Genomic DNA, 21,544 nt, shown 5'->3' on the forward strand with positions numbered 1-21,544 from the left:
TAAGACTGCACTCATGTATGTATTCTGTAATTTTAAACATTTTAATTCATTTATGGCTGCATTGGGTCTTCATTGCCGTGTGCAGCCTTTCTCTAGTTGCGGCGAGCCGAAGCTACTCTTCACGTGTGATGTGTGGGCATCTTGTGGCGGCTTCTCTTGTCGCAGAGCACAGACTCTTCGGCTTACAGCCTTTCAGAACGGGCTCAGTGGTGGCGTGTGGATTTGGCTGCTCTGCAGCATGTGGGGTCTTCTCGGACCAGAGACCGAACCTGTCCTGCTTTGGCAGGTGGATTCTTAACCCTGTACTACCGGGGCAGTCCTGGAATACTTTTCTTACTGTCGTGTCTGTTCTGAGTTCTGTCCTCCTTTCTTACGGTTGATAATGAGAGAGGAACTGTAGGATGGGCCTCATATTCATCCTGAACAGAGAGGCAATTATGAGGTCAAATTCCAAAGGGCTGTGCATAGCAAGGTAATTCCTATACCTGAAAGGGAATGGAAGAAAAAGATTCATACCACTTAGATTCTACGCAAAAGTGCCAGCGGGCCTTTAGTTTTTGCCCAGTCTTTATAGGTACCCCAGAGCGACTTCTTATCTATGATTAAGTCATTCGGTCACAGTGTTAGTTGCTTAGTTGTGTCAGACTCTCTGCAGTCACATGGACTGTAGCCCACCAGGCTCCTCTGTCCCTGGAAGTCTCCAGGCAAGAGTACTGGAGTTGGTTGCCACTCCCTTCTCCAGGGTATCAGTATTTGTAATGAGTAACTCTGTTGCGTGTAACTCCCATAAATTTGAGTTTACTACTGTCGATTATGTTGTAGCCCTCCCAAATACCCTGAAGGCAAACATTTAAGTGTATGATTTTAAAAGACCATGAGATTGGCCTGTGTTATTTGCGCTTTGTTTGTAGCAGCTACAGTTCACTTCCCTAAAGTCAAGTGTCTTTAAGTGTATCTGTTTGTGACTTCATAGACATTAATTTGCTTAGCTTTTTCACATGGAAATACTTCTTATTCCTGAAGTTTTTTGTTTTTTTTTTTTTTATATACCAATTTCCATTATTTTGCAGGGGGTGAGGGGTTTTGTTCAATAGATGGAGCTAAATGTTTTTTTGAAAAAGTAATATATATATTCTTAATCCTATTTTCCCAATGTATTGATAGCAGATTAAAAAGAAAAAAAGGAAGGCAAGAGTTTTCTTCATCAAATGTTAAGAATCTTCTCAGAATATTGAAATGGACATAGTTTGGGGACTGTTTTTCCTCTTTTTATTGATTTTATTTCCATGTTACATTTTGATGTAGAGTTATTCTATTAAGAAAGGAGAAAATGGAATGAGGCTTTTGCCAATATGTTAAACATTTTAATTTATTTTAAATATGTCAAACATATTTTAACATATTTTAAGTAAAAGTCAATTTAAAATTGAAGAAAATGTGCCACTAAACTCCTAGAAATAAGAACCAGTAAATTTGCAAAGATCTTTTCTAAAATATTGATAAAATTTTTTTGAAGCAGGTACAGACTTCAGAGTTACGAAACAGGCTAATTTAATTCCCCTAAAAGCTTTAAAAAATATCTCTAAATGCTTATTATTAGTTCTCTTTAGTTGGTTAATTATGATTATTAGATACCAATATGGAATATTAAAAAGAATCTTGAAATTAATTTGAAAGATTAAAAAAAAAGATTTTATCAAAGACAGCTTTTGCCCCAAACTCTAAGGTTCTTACCCTTTTTAAAAAACCAATGAGAATCCTAAATATGAATGCTTAGACTTAAGTTCTGCTAATCCCAGTGAGTCAGTGGTAAAGAATCCACCTGCAATGCAGGAGACCCTGGTTTGATCCCTGGGTCGGGAAGATCCCCTAGAGGAGGGCATGCTGCCTAGAGAATCCCATGGCCAGAGGAGCCTAGCGGGGCTACAGTTCATAGGGTTGCACATGACTGAAGTGACTCAGCATGCACGCAGTGATGCAACTAGAGATAATTTTTGGTCTTGGCGTAGAAAAAATTGCATGGTAGCAAGGAATTAATGACTGCCTGCATCACCTAAAGCTGGGAGAGGTTCCTATAGACACTTGATGAAACATGATTGATCTCTGTGAAGGCTGGGATTATGTCTGTTTTATTCTCCATTGTATTAGCACTTCATGTAGTGGGTGCTTAGTAGGCATTCAGATACTTGTTGAAGGAATAAACTTAACAGAAAAAATTTTGGCTATTCAGATTTTATTAGGCTTCTTATCATTTGCTGATTCTAAGCACTCCATTCTAGATCCTTTTATTCAGTACTTTGGAGAAGTAAGACTTTGGCTATAGCAAATATGTAATCTATGACTATGAGTTTGCTTTGTGCAAAGTAGACTTCTCGTAATAATTGTTGAATTAGGTATATGAAATCTTGGACAGAAGAGATTATTTCTTTTTCTGCCTGTTTAGCTGCTAAGTCATGTCTAACTCTGCGACCCCACGGACTGTGGTGTGCCAGGCTTCCCTGTCCTTCACTATCTCCTGGAATCTACTCAAACTCAAGTCCATTGAGTCTGTGATGCCATCTAATCATCTCACGCTCTATCACCCCTTCCTTCTCCTGCCCTCAGTCTCTCTCAGCATCAGGATCTTTTCCAGTGAGTCACCTCTTCTCATCAGGTAGCCGAAGTATTGGAGCTTCAGCTTCAGCCTCAGTCCTTCCAATGAATATTCAGGGTTGATTTCTTTAGGACTGATGATTTGATCTCCTTGCTGTCCAAGGGATTCTCAAGAGTCTTCTCCAGCACCACAATTAGAAAGCATCAATTCCTTGGCATTCAGCCTTCTTTATGGTTCAACTCTCATATCTGTACATGGCTACTGGAAATAGTGTGCTTTGACTATATGGATCTTTGTTGGCAAAGTGACGTCTCTGCATTAGCTGTCTAGGTTTGTCATAGTTTTTCTTCCAAAGAGCAAACGTTTTTTAATTTTGTGGCTGCAGTCACCTTCCGCAGTGATTTTGGAGCCCAAGAAAATAAAGTCTGTCACTATTTCCATTGTTTCTCCATCTATTTGCCATGAAATGATGGGACCAGATGCCATGATCTTTGTTTTTTGAATGTTGAGTTTTAAGCCAGCTTTTTCACTCTCCTCTTTCATCCTCATTAAGAGGCTCTTTAGTTCCTCTTCACTTTCTGCCATTCAAGTGGTATCATCTGCATATCTGAAGTTGTTGGTATTTCTCCTGGCAGTCTTGATTCCAGCTTGTGATTCACCCATCCTGGCATTTTGCCTGATGTACTATGCATGTAAGTTAAATAAGCAGGGTGACAATATACAGCCTTGACATACTCCTTTCCCAATTTTGAACCATTCCTTTGTTCCATGTCCGGTTCTAACTGTTGATTCTTGCCCTGCATACAGCTCTGCTGTTTCTTTTTAGGTCTGCTGTTTAACACAGAATATATTTCTTAAGTTGAATATAAAACTCTTAAAATATAAAACATGTTTATAGATTATGTTTATTGATAGGTATGATATCTGTCAGTGAACAATACAGGTTTATACAGTATATATTGCATGATCTTTTCTTAAAATATGTATGTATATGCATAGAAAATAAAAGGCATATTAGACATTAAAATGTTTTTAAGACACAGGGTTAAGCAGTGTTTTGGACATTTTCTGTATACCATCTAACCTTAATCTTTTACTCTGAGCATGTCTCATTTTCAAAAATCAGAAAAAATGTATTTTTAATATTGTACTTTCTCTTTTTAGGCAGTACATCAAATGTATTATTTTCTAGTCAAGATCCAGTTGAAGATGCTGTCTTTGGTGAAGTTATTAATCTCAAGAAGAATGGTGACAGAGGAGAAAAAAGACAAAAGCATTTTCCAGAGAGAAGCTGTAGTTTTAGTTCTGAAAGTCGAGCAGGAATGTTACTTAAGAAGAGCAGTTTGGATTTGAATTCAAGTGAAGTGGCTATCATGATGGGAGCAGATGCCAAGATTCTCACAGCACTGACGACAAGTCCTAAGACTTCTCCACTTCATAATTCAAGAACCCATAGTTTTGAGAGTATTAGCTGTCATCCAGCTGACACTAGGACTCGTGTATCTGAAAGCACTTGGGATTCGGAGCACCGATCATTGGTGTTAGAGATGCTTGAGGAAAGCCAAGAGTTGATCGAACCTGTGGTTGATGAAAATGTAGCTAAAGCTACTATGACACAGGATACGTGTGACAGTCTACAGAATGACAGTAATCAGTCCAGAGACTCGAAAGCAGGATCCAGAGATCTAGCAAACAAAAGAAATAGCTTATATGGTGTTGCTAAAGCTGTCGAGAGGGAAGATGTTGAAACTGGACTAGATCCTTTGTCACTTTTAGCCACTGAATGTATAGGAGAAAAAACTGATTCAGAAGAGAAGCTGTTTTCTCCAGTTATTGCGCGTAATCTGGCGGATGAAATTGAAAGCTATATGAATCTGAAGAGTCCCTTAGGTAGCAAGTCTTCTAGTATGGAACTACATGGAGAGGGAAACAGAGAGTCTGGTGCTACCAGTGCATTTATTCACTCTTTAGAGAGGAGATCAAGCCTACCTTTAGATCATGGTCCGCCAGCACAGGAGAGTCCTGAAAGTGAAAAGGGCTCCCCTTCAGTGTCCAGGTCTAAAACTTTTACGGGGCGTCTCAAGCAACAGACTCCCTCCCGAAGTCCTAAGGAACGTTCAACTTCTTTATCAGCACTGGTCCGTTCTTCACCACACGGCTCATTGGGTTCTGTGGTCAATTCTTTGTCAGGGCTAAAGCTGGACAATATCCTCTCAGGACCCAAGATGGATGTGCTAAAATCTGGTATGAAACAAGCAGCAACAGTAGCCAGTAAGATGTGGGGAGCTGTAGCGTCTGCCTACAACTACTCAGATGATGAGGTGAGAGCGCTTTATGTGTGCCAGCCGTCTGATGTTGGAACGTTTGGAGTATTTTTTTAATATATGAATTATTATTTAGAGTTTTCTGGTAACTTTGTTTTTTATATCTTAAAACATGCATATCCTACTTCTTCCTTGAAATGACGTAAGTATACATGTAAGGAATTTAATAATGAAGAAATAGAATATCAGGACTACTTTACAATTCCACAGCTCAGTCTAAACTAACACATTGTCTATTTAGTTGAAAGAATTAATGATTAATGTTGAATCTAATAATAATGCCATGTTGTATTTGCATATCACTTTTTTTAAGTGGAGGATAATTGCTTTATAATGTTGTGGTGGTCTCTGCTGTACTCATTGTGAGTCATTGCATTTTTTTATGTATATGTTTATTTGGGCTTCCCTGATAGCTCAGTTGGTAAAGAATCCGCCTGCAATGCAGGAGAGTCCGGTTTGATTCCTGGGTCGGGAAGATCCACTGGAGAAGGGATAGGCTACCCACTCCAGTATTCTTGGGCTTCTTTTATGGCTCAGCTGGTAAACAGCCGCCTGCAATGCAGAAGACCTGGGTTTGATCCCTGGGTTGGGAGGATCCCCTGAAGAAGGGAAAAGCTACCCAGTCCAGTATTCTGCCCTGGAGAGTTCCGTGGACTACATACAGTCCATGGGTTGCAAAGAATCAGACACAACTGAGTGACTTTCACTTCACACATATATGTGTATGTATATATATAGCTAGCAAGAAGCTGACAGATGACACAGGGAGCCCAGCCCGGCACTCTAAGGACAGCCTAGAGGTGTGGAGGGGAGGGTCAAGATGGAGGGGATATATATATATATATATATATATATATATATATATATACATATAATATATATGTTATATGTGTATAATTATATAATTTATATAAAACATGTATGTTATATTTTTTTATGTATTTATATAATATATATATATATATATATATATCTCCCTTCCATCTTGAGCCTCCCCCTGCTCCGTGCCACACCTCTGGGTTGTCACAGAGTTCCAGGCTGGCTCCCTATGTCATTTAGCAGCTTCCTGCTACTTACATTTTACACATGATAGTGTATATATGTCAGTGCTACTTTCTCAATTTGTCCTCCCCTCTCCTTCCCCCACTGTGTCCACCAGTCTGTTCTACATTTGTCACTTCACTTTTTAAATAACTTTGACCTGTTATTTCTTTAAGATACATAAATCACTCTACAACTCAATTGATAGATTTCATACTCCATAAGTAAAGCTAAGTTTTTGTTGGAAGTTAAGTTGATTTTATAATCCTGTATTAGTTGATTTTATAATCCTGTATTAGTTGATTTTATAATACGGTATTACTTTTAGGTGTACAGCATAGTACACATTATATTCTATTATAGGTTATTACAAGATATTGGGTATAATTATGTTACAGTAAATTCTTTTTGTTGTTTTTCTTTTAATTTTTGCATACTTTGTAGACTGTTACATTTTTTTGTTGTGAAGGTATCATAACACATTTACAGGAGACTTGGAATATACAAAATAAAGTTATATATAGTTATATATAGTTGCACTGTATATTACAATTATTTTTAGGTAGATAAATTAAGATTTTTATATGGAGTTTCAGTATCAAACTCTCAAAAATTAATAGAATGAATAGAAAAGTAGAAGGGAAGAGTAGACCTGAAAAGCACTGTGAGCCAATCGAAGATAATTAAGATTTCTACAGTTTTCACACAACAGCAGGATACAAATTCTGTTCAAGTTCTCATAGACTATAAACCAGGAGACTCTGGAACATACCCAGCAACATCAAACAAGGTGCAGACATTTCACGGCCTCACGTGACTGCAGTCAGATAGGTTCTGTTCTCTCTCAGCTCAGTCCTCAGTCGTGTCCGACTCCCTGCGGCCCCATGAACCGCAGCACGCCAGGCCTCCCCTTCCATCACCAACTGCCGGAGTCCACCCAAACCCATGGCCATTGGGTCGATGATGCCATCCAACCATCTCATCCTCTGTCGTCCCCTTCTCTTCCTGCCCTCAATCTTTCCCAGCATCAGAGTCTTTTCCAATGAGTCAGCTCTTCACATCAGGTGGCCAAAGTATTGGAATTTCAGCTTCAGCATCAGTCCTTCTAATGAACACCCAGGACTGATCTCCATTAAGATGGACTGGTTGGATCTCCTTGCAGTTCAAGGGACTCTCAAGAGTCTTCTCCAACACCACAGTTCAAAAGCATCAATTCTTCGGTGTTTAACCTTCTTTATAGTCCAGCTCTCACATTCATACATGACCACTGGAAAAACCATAGCCTTGACTAGACGGATCTTTGTTGGCAAAGTAATGTCTCTGCTTTTTAATATGCTGTCTAGGTTGGTCATAACTTTCCTTCCAAGGAGTAAGCGTCTCTTAATTTCATGGCTGCATTTACCATCTGCAGTGATTTTGGAGCCCAGAAACATAAAGTCTGACACTGTTTCCCCATCTATTTTCCATGAAGTGATGGGACCGGATGCCATGATCTTAGTTTTCTGAGTGTTGAGCTTTAAGCCAACTTTTTCACTCTCCTCTTTTTCATCAAGAGGCTCTTTGGTTCTTCTTTACTTTCTGCCATAAGGGTGGTGTCATCTGCATATCCTAGGTTATTGATATTTCTCCCAGAAATCTTGATTCCAGCTTGTGCTTCCTCCAGCCCAGCGTTTCTCATGATGTACTCTGCGTATAAGTTAAATAAGCAGTGTGACAATATACAGCCTTGACGTACTCCTTTTCCTATTTGAAACCAGTCTGTTGTTCCATGTCCAGTTCTAACTATTGCTTCCTGACGTGCATACAGATTTCTCAAGAGGCAGGTCAGGTGGTCTGGTATTCCCATCTCTTTCAGAATTTTCCACAGTTTATTGTGATCCACACAGTCAAAGACTTTGGCATAGTCAATAAAGCAGAAATAGATATGTTCTGAAACTCTCTTGCTTTTTGGATGATCCAGCGAATATTGGCAATTTGATCTCCGGTTCTTCTGCCTTTTCTAAAACCAGCTTGAACATCTGGAAGTTCATGGTTCATGTATTGCTGAAGTCTGGCTTGGAGAATTTTGAGCATTACTTTACTAGTGTGTGAGATGAGTGCAATTGTTCCGTAGTTTCAGCATTCTTTGGCATTGCCTTTCTTTGGGATTGGAATGAAAACTGACCTTTTCCAGTCCCGTGGCCACTGCTGAGTTTTCCAAATTTGCTGACATATTGACTGAAGCACTTTCACAGCATCATCTTTTAGCATTTGACATAGCTTAACTGGAATTCTATCACCTCCACTAGCTTTGTTCATAGTGACGCGGCCTAAGGCCCACTTGATTTCACATTCCAGGATGTCTGGCTCTAGGTGAGTGATCACACCATCGTGATTATCTGGGTTGTGAAGATCTTTTTTGTCTAGTTCTTCTGTGTATTCTTGCCACCTCTTCTTAATATCTTCTGGTTCTGTTAGGTCCATACCATTTCTGTCCTTTATTGAGCCCATCTTTGTATGAAATGTTCCCTTGGTATCTCAGATTTTCTTGAAGAGATCTCTAGTCTTTCCCATTCTATTGTTTTCCTCTATTTCTTTGCATTGATTGCTGAGGAACGGTTTATTCTCGCTCCTTGCTATTCTCTTACCATCTGTTCTTTTACCATTATGGAATTATGTTAGAAATCCATATCAAAAGATATTTGAAAATACCCTACATATTTTCAAGTGCAATGTGACATTTACCAAGAGAGATCTTTGACTTAGCCATTGAAAACCTCAGTAAAGTTAAAAGACTGAAAAAATACAGGAGTGATTGCAGAGAAAAAAGCATTTAAATGAGAATATTAGTAGCAAAATGAGAAATATCAAAGATACTTTATAAACCTATGTAATTGGAAATTAAATGTCTGCTTTTAAATGATGGGTGTATCAAAGAAGCCATAACAAGGAAAATTAGAAAATATTTGTAACATAATAAAAAATAAAAGAGAGTTTACCAGAATTTGTTGCATGCAGCTGAAGCTGTTCAGTGCAACTAAATACAATGTGGAATCTTGAATAAGGTGTGAAAACAAATAATAGACACTAGCATAAAATTTTGTGGCATTTGAACAAAATCTGTACTTTAGTTAATACTGTATCACATGTTAATTTCCTGAGTTTTTTTAAACCACATACTATTTCTTAGTAAATTCTTGTTGCTTATCTATTTTACATAAAGTAGTTTGTTAAATCCAAAACCCTGATTTGTCCCTCTCCCCTTACTCTTTGGTAACTGCAAGGTTGTTTTCTATTTCTGTGAGTCTGTTTCTGTTTTGTATATACATTAGTTTGTGTTACTTTATAGGTTCCACATGAACTATATACTGTATTGGTCTTTCTCTGTCTTACTTACTTCACTAGCCATAATACTAAGTCCGTCCATGTTGCTGCAGATGGCAATTTTTCATTTATTTTAAATGGCTGAGTAACACTCCATTGTGTGTGTGTGTTTTTATCACATCTGCATGATCCTGTCATCTGTTGATAAGCACTTAGGTTGCTTCCATGTCTTGGCTATTTTATATATAGTGCTGCTCTGAGCATTGTGGTGCATGTCTCATGTTTCTGTTTTTTTCTGGATGTATACCCAGAAGAAGTTTTATAATAAGGAAGACATATAAGTCTTCTTTAAAGCAAAAATTCAGAAGGAAACTGCTTAGTGAAATGTTTTTTATCTTAAAGTATCAACAATCAGTTAAAGCATTACAATTACTGTAATCAACAATTACAGTGTTCAGAATTTTGTTCATGTTTTACTCCTCTAATAATGATGGTTGTTTTCAGAATAATCATATTGCCAGCAAAAATTCTCACAATTATCTGATTTTAATGTACTCATATTATCCACATTTTTCAGATAACATAATTTAAAGGGAAGTAAGTCATTTCTGTAGGATCATTTCTGTAGTATCAGAGGATGTAATGGGGGACAAGACCACAGTCTGGCTCTCCTGACTCTTAAGCCCCTACTCTGTTTGTACTGGGGTCTCTGATTACATTGGACACAGTGAGTTCCTAGAGTTCCTTCACTTTATAGTTTGAATATTGGGATAAACCCCATAGTCCTAATATACATTAGGGACACAGCATGATCTTAAAGCATAGGTCATTGCTTGAATGTCTTAAGAGTATGGAAGAGAAATTCCAAATAATAGAGGTCAAGGTTTCAGAACATATGGTGATGAGAAAAGGATAGAGTGAATATATTCTCATTGGAGAAGATCTTATGTATGTATGTGGGATTTTATTTTTTCCAATTAAAGGAAGAAACAAATAGAGATTACAGTTTCCCAGCTGGCCTTGAAGACCATATTTTGGGAGAGAATCTATCACCTAATACGAGTATCTCAGGGTTGGTCCCCAGTGAACTTACCCAGAGCAACACAAGCCTCGGCAGTAGTAGCAGCAGTGGAGATGTAGGAAAACTGCATTACTCACCAGGTAAGGGGGAGGACTGTCCTCTCTTCTGACTTACATGCCCGTAATTCTTATCCCTGTACCACACACACTGTAAGCCCCATCTGTCGAGATGATCGGATCGATTTGTATATAGCCACACCATATTACCACTGTTATTTTATAAGATCTTGAAGTACTATGTGGAATCAGACTGAGGCTTCCCTGGTGGCTGAGTGGTAAAGAATCTGTCTGCCGTGCTGGAGATGCGTGTTCAGTTCCTGGGTTGGGAACTTGGAGAAGGAAATGGCAACCCACTCCAGTATTCTTGCCTGGGAAATCCACTGAGTTTATTTTTATTTGTGTATATTTGTGGATTGTATCATTAGTTCTCAAACTTTGGTGTGTCTCAAAATCACCTGGGGTATTTGTTTATATACAAATATCCAAGCCCTAGGCTAAAACTTTTGAGACTTAATCTGTGGAATGGAACTTTATATATTTTTGACCAGCTTTCCAGGCGAATCAGATACTTACTAGAGTTTGAGAATTTCTTTGCTATATTACTGAAATCTCCTAGTTCTGTGTTATTTTTTTAATTGTAATTTTATTCATTTTCTCCAACTTTTTATTAGGAAAAATTTCCAATACCTTAAAAAGTTGAATCATATAGTGAACAATCATATATTCCCCGCCTAGATTTGATTAACTGTTGTTAAATGTACATAAGTAGATTTTGATACTAAACTGAGAATAAATTGCAGACTTCATGGTATTTCCCCCTACATATGGGTTTCCAAAGAATAAGGACATTTTCATACATAATGTGTTATGATGTTTACTTCTCTGTAGGTGAACTTCCATTTCCAAGAGGCATAAAAGGGCAGGAATTTGAAAAGTCAGATCATGGTTCTTCTCAAAACACCAGCATGTCCAGCATCTATCAGAATTGTGCAATGGAGGTAAAAGTTCTATATTCAGCCCATAATAAAGTGGCAGTAAGCATTTTCATTTCAGATTGGCATTTTAACAGAATTCAATGATACCTTCATGGACAGACTAATAAAATAAGTCATTTTGTTGAATTTCCTTGGTGTCTTATGTAAATAAGGCAATAAGCCAGTAGTTTTACCTATAAAGTAAATGTTCCGTTATTAATTTCAAATGTGATCCACAGAATAAATACAATTCTATGTTTGTCTCAAGAGGATGGACTATTAAGACTATTAAGACCTATTAAGACCTATTAAGTTCACTGTGGTGGTTTTCAGTATGTGCATTTTTCTGCTCTTAGGTTTTGATGTCAAGTTGTTCACAGTGCAGAGTTTGTGGAGCTTTAGTTTATGATGAAGAAATTATGGCTGGATGGACGGCAGATGATTCAAATTTGAATACAGCCTGTCCCTTCTGTAAAAGCAACTTCTTGCCTCTTCTCAATATAGAATTTAAAGACTTAAGAGGCTCTGCAAGGTTAGTATTATAAAAGCTCCCTTTAGAGAGGTATGTGCCCTCTAAAAGACATGACTTCTGGTGGAAGAGTGAAGTAGTCATGGTGTGTTTCAGATGTTCCTTTCCTTGCCCTCCTTCATTTTCAATATTTGAGAGAAAATACTAATATTGTAGGAGGCTGTTCTTCCATGTTATTTAACAAATGATTATTATTAATAGTTAATTTTTGGAGCTAAACTTTATAGGTTATATATCAGTTATTGTAAATTCAGGATTCTAACATTAGTTATTATTTTGATATTTCTGCCTTAATCACCTTGATTATGTGCTCTGGAACCCCCCCCCCCCAAAAAAGAAAAAAAAGATGAAGGGGACTTTAGCTCTTTTCTTAACTTGTTGCCCTTTATGGTGGTGCTCTGTAATGTGAAATGAGTGAATTCTAGGCATTGGAAAAGGGATTAACTGATCTATAATCAGTCATTAAGTAATTGAGAGTTTGGTAACTGTTTGCTGACTTAAATACTTATAATTTTTTTTTCTTCTTGTGGTGATTGTAAATGAGATTGTTTTCTCAATTCCACTTTCTGCTAGCTCATTTAATATATAGAAATACAACAGGTTTTTATTGATTTTGTACCCTGCAACTTCACTAGATTCATTTATTACTACTAATAGTTTTTTGGTGGATTCTTTAGGGTTTTCTAGATATAAAATCATGTCACCTGCAAACAGTGAGTTTTACTTATTCCTTTCTAAACTGGATGCCTTTTTTTTTCTCTTTTTTGCCTAATTTCTGTGGCTAGGACTTCTGTGTTATGTTTCAGCTTTTCACCTCTGATAATGATGTTAGCTGGGGACTTGTCATATATAACCTTTATTATGTTGAGGTATATTCTGTCTATATCCACTTTGTGGAGAGTTTTTATTATAAATGGATGATTGGTCTTATCAACTGCTTTTTCTGCACCTGTTGAGATGATCGTATTTTTATCCTTCATTTTGTTAATGTATGTATCACATTGATTGATTTGCAGATGTTGAACCATCCTTGCATCCCATGGACAAATCCCACTTGAGCACGGTATATGATTCTTTTAATGTATTGTTGCATTTGGTTTGCTGGTATTTGGTTGAGGATTTTTGCATCTTTGTACATCAGAAATACCAACCTATGGTTTTCTTACTTTGTGTGGTCTTTATGTGGTTTTGGCATCTGGGTGATGTTGGTCTTGTAAAATGAGTTAAGTGTTCCCTCCTCTTGAATTGTTCAGTATAGTTTGGAAATGATAGGCATTAAATCTATAGATGTTTGGTAGAATTTACTTGTGATGCTGCCTGGTCCTGGCCATTTGTTTTTTAGAGGCTTTTTGATTACTGCTTCAGACTGTACTAAGAATGAATCAATTCAAATCTCTTCATGATTCAGTCTTGGAAGGTTGTACAAGTCCAAGAATTTATACATTTCTTCTTGGTTGTCCTGTTTGTTGGTAAATAGCTGGTTTTTAAAATACTCTTATAATTCTTTGTATTCCTCTGGTGCCCTTTGTTATATTCTTTTTGTTTCTGATTGTATTTATCAGAGCCTTCTCTCTCAGTCTAGCTAAAGATTTGTCTATTGTGTTTATCTTTTTAAGAACCAGCTTTTAGTTCCACTGATCTTTTCTGTTGTCATTTTAGTCTCATTCATTTAGTTCTACTCTGATCATTATTATTTATTTCTTACCTTCTACTGACTTTGGGGTTTGTTTGTTCTTCTCGCATTATTTTTGGCTGTGCCCCGTGACTTGTGGGGTCTTAGTTCCCTGACTGGGCATCCAACTTGGGGCCCTGGCAGTGAAAGCGTGGAGTCCTTTCCGTTGGACCACCAGGAAACTCCCTGTTCTTGTTCTAGTTCCTTTATGTGTAAGGTTGTTTATTTCAGATTTTTCTTGTTTCTGGAAGTAGGCCTGTATTACTCTAAACTTCCTTCTTAGTACTGTTTTTGCAGCATCCCATAGATGTTGGTATGTCATATTTTCATTTGTCTTCAGGTAATTTTTTGTTTCTCTTTTGATTTCTTCATTGAACCAGTGTTTCAGTAGCTTATTGTTCATTAGCCACATATTTGTGATTTTTTTCAGCTTTCTTGTAGTTGATTTCCAGTTCCATACCACTGTGATTAGAGAAGGTAACTTTATATGATTTCAGTCTTTTATTTATTGAGCTTTATTTACTTATTGAGCATTGTTTTCTGTCTCAACATATGGTACATCCTTGAGAAAGTTCCATGTATACTTGAGAAGAATGTGTATTCTGATGCATTTGCATGGAATGTTCTGTATAAATTTATCAAATTCGTCTGATCTTAGGTTTCATTTAAGGCTGCTTTCCTTTCTGTCTGATCTATCCATTGATGTAAATGGGATACTAAAAAGTCTCTTACTATGTTAGTCAATTTCTCTCTATAGATCTGTTATTTTTTAATGTATTTTGGTATTTCTGTATCATTAATTTATCATTAATAAATGATAAATATTTATCATTATTTACTATCCATTTTTGTCCTTTATTGCCTTTTTTGGTTTGAAGTCTATTTTGTCTGATAAGGGTAGGACTGTACCCACTTTCTTTTGGCAGCAGTTTTCTTGGAGTATCATATTCTTTTCCTTTACATGTAGTCTTCATTTGTCCTTGGAGCTGAGGTGAGTCTTCTGGAGACAACAAGTCATTGGGTATTGTTTTATGTAGGAGTTTTGCTTTTCTTTTTTATTATTATTATTTTTATTATTTTTTCTATTATTATTATTTTTATACAATTTTTATTTTCCATTTACAGTTACTACAGACTACTGGCTGTACTCCTCATGTTGTACAGTACATCCTTGAGCCTATCTTACACCCAGTCATCCCAGATACTCTTTGTTTTATAGAGTATTCTCTCTGTTTAGTAATTTCACTTCTGAGATTGAACTGCCCGAGTTTCCTTTTAGCTTACTGAGTTTCTTTATGACAGCTATTTTGCATTATGTTACTCAGCTAGATTGCAGTATTTATAGCTTTAAGTTTGGGTTCTGGGGGAGTGTAATTTTTTTGTGTGTGGGGAGGATACATGTAACTGTGGCGCTTCATGATGCTTGATGAGTTGTTCCCCTTGCCAACATATTTGAAGTACTGAACACCTTTCTGCTTGATTCTGACAATTCAACTGGTCAAAAAATAGAGGTCTCTTGTTTTCTGGTAGGTGGTGATATGCTAATAGCACAAGTCTTTGGCTCCTCTTACCTGAGCTGCCTCTATTACACCTGCGCTTGCACCCCCCACACCCCACTGCCTCTGTCGGAGGTGTGGCCGTGTGGCCTCGCTACTGCTCTCTGGGCCTTGGGCTCATCAGTGCTCTGCTGCTGCCACTGTGGCCGGGGTCTTCCGACCCGGTGCGTTGGGGTGGTGGGCTCTTCCCTCTGGTCTGGGCTCCCCTGGCGTGGGAAGGCGGGGCAGGGGGCCAGAGTTGTGGGTTCCTCAGTGGCCAGAGGGATGAGGTCCCAGGCCCCTTTGCCCCTCAGTTAGCTGTCGTGACAGCTGCTGCTGCTTCTGGGAAGCTGGAGCTGTGTGCACTTGCCTGCACTGCTGCTCGGTTTTCTGAGGCTTGCCAGAGCTTGCCAGAGCAGAAAGGTGAAACTGGAGGCTGGACTTGTGCTGTTCCTTCCGTTTTGCCTCCTCTGTGTGTTCTAGTCCATCCACCTTTAGATGGACAGGTGTGTGGGAATCTCCAGTGTATCAGGCAGAGATACCTTTGTTGCATTGTGGATGTTTAACTGCTTGTAAACTGAAGGGGCAAGATAAACATAACTTTCCACCGTGCCACCTTGCAGATGTCACTCACCTTTACTCATTTTTGTATTTAGTTTTCTTTTCCTTGTTGATCTGTCTTGACTATTCTTTTTTTTTTTTTTAGCCGCACCATGCCACTTGTGGGATCTTAGTTCCCTGACCAGGGATGGAACCCAGGCCCTAGGCAGTGAGAGTACAGAGTCCTAACTACTAGACTGGCAGGGAATTCCTGTCTTTAATATTCTTGATATTAATTCCTTGAAGAGAAATGACCAGTTTTGATGTTATCATGCATTAATTTTCCACCTTATGATTTGTGTATTTGAAATCTTCTTTTTATATAAGATTCCAAAGATTCCCATCTGTAGTAGATGAAAATCTTTTCCTAATGTTCTTCTGTTACCTTTCTATTTTCCCTGTGGTATTTAGGTTTTAAATACATCTGTAGTCTACCTTTGTGTATGATCATAGAGATCCAGGTTTATTTTTTTCCATATAATGAGTCAGTTTTACATCCTTCCTTCATTAATATTATATGTAGTATCACCTTTACCATATATCAAGTTCCTATGTATACCTCACTCTGGTTCTGTGTTCTGTCAATACTGTATTATTTTTATTACTACATTTATGTTATGTCTGGTTGGTAGGGTAAGTTCCCCCTTTGGAAATTTCTTATAATTATTTGATTATGCATATAAAACTTTAGAGTAACTTTGAGTCCTCTCCCACAGAAAAAGTCCACCTTAAGTTTTCATGGGATTCAAATAGATTTGTAGGTTAATTTTGGGGAAATGGACATCTTTAGTGTTACTCTCCTATGAGCATGGTATATATCTCCCTGTTTTAGATCTTCTTTTAATAGAGTTTTAAATTATTCTCCATAAATTTTGTACTTTTTTGTTAATTGTGTTTCTTAAGCTTTTGTGGTATCTTATATTTTCTAATTGAATATAAACCAGCATTATTAATCTTCCTCCCCAGTATGTCATTATGGAAAATTTCCTACTTATGGCCAAGTTTAATTAAAAAAAATTTTTTTTACAGTACACCCAAATATCCACCCCTATATTCTTCAGTTAAGGTTTACATTGCTTGCTTTATCACCTATCTATTCTTCCATCCATCCACCAATCCATCTTATATTTTTCTTTGTTTAAAATAAGATGTAGATGGGGAGGGAAATTCCCTGGCAGTCCAGTGGTTAGGGCTCTGTGCTTTGCAGGAGACACAGGTTCAACCCTGGTCAGGAAACTAAAATCCTGCATGCTTCACAATGTGGCCTATTAGTAATAATAATATATAGTAATAATATTACTACTAACATGTAGTAGTATTATATTAATAAAAATACCTTTCCCCCCAAAAATTGAGCCTTTGATTATCATTAACTAGAGTTCAGTATTTATTTACAGATTTTTTTTCATTTAAGGTAAATTTGATTTCTGCAAATCAAGATACAGAACGTTATTATGGCTTCAAAAAGTGCTCTTTATGTCCCTTGCAAGGCAAAGGTCTCACCCCATCCCCACCCAGAAGGAGAAAAAGAGAGAGGAGATGAAAATAAATTACTGAATTAATAGAGGGGAGAGAGAATGACTAAAGACAAAAATGGAAATTCTTAAGCGGGGGAAAGGGTATTATAAATAGTTATAGGTTAATACATGTTAAAATGCTGTTCTTTATTTTTTTTAACTAAGAAAATTAATGAAATATTTTGCTTTCCAACTTCCCCCATAGCTTTCTTTAGTGTCTCTCAAAAACTGAAGGGATCTTGTATTGAACTATAGTGACCTGCTCTGGATCTTTTAGTTTGAAAAGTTTCAGACAAGAGAAGAGAGAATGAAAGCAAGAGTGTGTGTATGTGTGTGTTTGAAATAGGCAGTATTTCTATGGATTTGTATAATTCATTAATGAGTATTTTACTATACAGTGATTGTAAATATGATGACATTGGGCGGATTCTAGGATTTTTATAGACTTTTTTATACTTCCTCTTTTTTTTAACGGATCCATGTTTAGCTTTTTCTTGAAACCAAGTACCTCTGGTGACAGTTTACAAAGTGGCAGCATTCCACTGGCAAGTGAACCTTTGGAGCACAAACCCATATCCAGTTCAGCAGAACCTGACCTGATCAACTTTATGGATTTGCCAAAACATAACCAGACCATTACTGAAGAAACAAGCTCTGCAGTTGAATCAAGGTACCACAGAATTCAGAGAACTCTTCATAAAAATTGGGTGCCCCTGTAAAAATTTCATCTTTAAATACAACCTGGCTGACATAGACATAAGTTCTGGCATTTTAAGAATGTAACTTTAAAGGCTACCCACTCCCGTATTCTGGCCTGGAGAATTCCATGGACTCTACAGTCCATGGGATCTCAAAGAGTCAGACATGACTGAGCGATTTTCACATTGTTTAAATATCTAATGAATGAATCTGATGATAAACCATTTTTAATACTGTTTAATGTTTTACAGTGGTCTTTATCAAAAATGAACTTTCCAAAAGTAAAAAGTATCTTCCCCTTCAGTGTAGTCACTGCCAGTTTCCAGATGCATGCTCTCTTTATGGTGAAGTATACCTTTAACTCTTAAACATTTACTCAGACATTTATTGAGAGCCTGTTGTATGCTCAGCATTATGCTAAACACGAAAAATAAAAAAGTAAATAAAACCTGACCTCTGTTTTTAGGTGGGTCATGGCTTGAAAGTGAAAGTCACTCAGTCTTGTCCAATTCTTGGTGACCCCATGAACTATACAGTCCATGGAATTCTCCAGGCCAGAATACGGGAGTGGGTAGCCTTTCTCTTCTCCAGGGGAGCTTCCTAACCCAGGGATCAAACCTAGATCTTCGCATTGCAGGCAGATTCTTTATCACTGAGCCACAGGGAAACCCAGGTCATGGCCTAGTAGACATTAAATACTTGACAGTGAATCTACATTACTTACTTGGATGCATTATACATACTTCCAGGTGATTTTGTTTAATAAAGGTGAGATAATGCTTGAATAGAGCACATGAATGGGCACTCAATCTTTTAAAAATAATACCATAATACTTAGCATATACCATCTTCCTACCCTTCATCAGATCATCCACTCCATCCTGTTTTTCTGACTGATTTTAAAAATACCTGAAGAAAAGTTAATTCCTATAAGGCAGTACTGACTCTTCTCTGATATATTCAGTACATTCAAAATTTATTGTAGAAAATACTAGCTCTACAGATTTAGACTGTTTAAACCAATCTAACCACAGCATTTCTCCTTCATTTTTTTAAGTGATGAAATAATGAAAGCCAGCGGAGATGTCCAAACTGTGAAAATTTCACCTATGCCTAATAGTTTATCAAAACGAAATGTGTCTTTGACTAGAAGTCACAGTGTTGGAGGTCCCTTGCAAAATATGGACTTTTCCCAGCGACCATTTCATGGCATTTCAACAGTTAGTCTTCCAAACAGTCTGCAGGAGGTTGTGGTATGTAACAATATTATAATTATACTGTGTGTTCATGTAAGTATTTATTAAAATAGCATCTGCTTCTGTAGTAAGTTTTTTTAATCACATGAAAAGTGATACATTTTCATAAGCAGGCTAAGAAATTTCAAATTGCAAAAATATATACAAATAAAGCATACAATGAGTCCTTTTGTGGCACCATCCAGCTTCAGTAATTTTCAACTTAACAACATTTTTCTGTCATGCATACCCCAATTCAGTTCTTTTGCAGATCCATTTGAAGCAAATTTCAAACATATACTCCATTTGTCAATATTTTAGTATTTATCTATAAGAGATAAGGACTCTTAAAAATGTAATGCTGTTGGTTCAGTCGTTAAGATTCCACAGTCCCAATGCAAGGGGTTCAGGTTGGTCCCTGGTCAGGTGATTAGCATCTCACTTGCCACACGGTGCGGCCAAAAGTCAAACAAACAAAAAAGTGCCATTATCAGACCCAGGAAATAACAAACAATATCAGGGTCATTCAGTCTTCGTTTGAATTCCTAGTGGTTTCAAAAATGTCAAATATGTGTGTTTTGCAGTTTGAGGAATCAGGATCAAATAATGCTTTGTAATTGGTGATCTGTTTTCTAGTCTTTTTAAATCTATAGACTCTTTTTTTCCCTTGTAATTTATTTGTTGAATGCAGCCATGTAAGTTGGTAATTGCAGTTGAAGCTTGATCAGATTCAGGTTTTTTGTTGTTTTGTTCATTTGTTTATTTTTACAAGACAGCTTCATCAGTAGTGGTATGTCTTGAGGGACATGAACTATCTCTGGGGGGTTCAGTTCAGTCACTCAGTCATGTCCAATTCTTTGCAACCCCATGAACTGCAGCACGCCAGGCTTCCCTGTCCATCACTAACTCCTGGAGTCCACCCAAACACATGCCCATTGTGTCGGTGATGCCATCCAACCATCTCATCCTCTGTCATCCCCCTCTCCTCCTGCCCTCAATCTTTTCCAGCATCAGGGTCTTTTCAAATGAGTCAGCTCTCCGCATCAGGTGGCCAAAGTATTGGAGTTTTCAGCTTCAACATCAGTCCCTCCAATGAACACCCAGGACTTATCTCCTTTAGAATGGACTGGTTGGATCTCCTTGCAGTTCAAGCGACTCTCAAGAGTCTTCTCTCCAACACCACAGTTCAAAAGCATCAATTCTTCGGCGCTCAGCTTTCTTTATAGTCCAACTCTCACACCCATACATGACTACTGGAAAAACCATAGCCTTGACTAGATGGACCTTTGTTGGCGAAGTAATGTCTCTGCTTTTTAATATGCTGTCTTGGTTGGTCATAACTTTCCTTCCAAGGAGCAAGCGTCTTAATTTCATGGCTGCAATCACCATCCGCAGTGATTTTGGAGCCCAGAAAAATAAAGTCAGCCACTGTTTCCACTGTTTCCCCATCTATTTGCTACGAAGTGATGGGACCAGATGCCATGATCTTAGTTTTCTGAATGTTGAGCTTTAAGCCAACTTTTTCACTCTCCTCTTTTGCCTAGATAAGTTATCCATTTGGAGCTATAAAATGACAATAGTGTGATTCTGTCATCTTCTTTATTATATGAAATATAAAGAGAAACTTATCCCATGGCTTTTGTCTGATTTTCTCCAAAGATGCAGTTTATGTTGGAAAAGCAAGATAAATATTTGATTTTCTTTTTTCCTTTTATTTATCAAACTTCACAGTGAAAAAAAAAAACAAAACTTCACAGTGACAGGTTGGGTTCCTAGCATTCTCCAAGGTGATCCATTATCTGGGGGCATAGGGTATCATTATGAACTCATGGATTTAAACATTTATGTTTACATCCATTGCTGTTGTTACCCTTATTGATGCTTGTTTTATTCCTTCTTTGGTCAGCTAGAAGCCTCTACATGTTGGTGCCTTATTCCTTTTGACACAACTCTAGTAGCTTTTGTGGGGCTTCCCTGATCACTTAGTTGGTAAAGAATGTGCCTGCCCTGCGGGAGATCTGGGTTTGATCCCTGGGTTGGGAAGATCCCCTGGAGAAGGGAAAGGCTACTCACTCCAGTATTCTGGCCTGGAGAATTCCATGAACTAGTCCATGGGGTCACAAAGAGTCAGACACGACTAAGCGACTTTCACCTTTGTATAAGTTTTTAAAAGTTTCCTTGCTTTCTTGTATTATAAGATGTTTGACACTCAAGTATTACATATTTCCTTCTTCAGACCTTGAATCAGTCATTTCTTTAAGAAACATTCCTTTTAAAGAAGTGCTCGGGCCTGGTGCACTGGGAAGACCCAGAGGGATCGGGTGGAGAGGGAGGTGGGAGGGGGGACCGGGATGAGGAATACATGTAAATCCATGGCTAATTCATTTCAATGTATGACAAAAACTACTGTAATGATGTAAAGTAATTAGCCTCCAACTAATA

General features: G+C 37.6%; 1 protein-coding gene across 5 annotated transcripts in view; it reads left to right on the forward strand.

Annotated features, from left to right (window-relative positions):
* DENND4C (DENN domain containing 4C) overlaps positions 1-21,544 on the forward strand; it is a 110,796-nt gene that overhangs the window by 74,997 nt on the left and 14,255 nt on the right. For 4 of the 5 annotated variants that reach the window (XM_020904076.2, XM_070480565.1, XM_070480564.1 and 1 more), the window contains 6 exons: positions 3,758-4,914; positions 10,245-10,422; positions 11,230-11,339; positions 11,672-11,847; positions 17,656-17,838; positions 18,925-19,120. In XM_020904076.2, coding sequence (XP_020759735.2) covers positions 3,758-4,914; positions 10,245-10,422; positions 11,230-11,339; positions 11,672-11,847; positions 17,656-17,838; positions 18,925-19,120 — 2,000 coding nt within the window. Of the gene's footprint in view, positions 1-3,757; positions 4,915-10,244; positions 10,423-11,229; positions 11,340-11,671; positions 11,848-12,860; positions 12,908-17,655; positions 17,839-18,924; positions 19,121-21,544 lie in introns of those variants that run through there. The other variant, XM_070480566.1, reaches the window with a different exon arrangement.

The sequence above is a fragment of the Odocoileus virginianus genome, chromosome 18 (assembly GCF_023699985.2).
Source record: "Odocoileus virginianus isolate 20LAN1187 ecotype Illinois chromosome 18, Ovbor_1.2, whole genome shotgun sequence".
NCBI classification, from domain to species: Eukaryota; Metazoa; Chordata; class Mammalia; order Artiodactyla; family Cervidae; genus Odocoileus; species Odocoileus virginianus.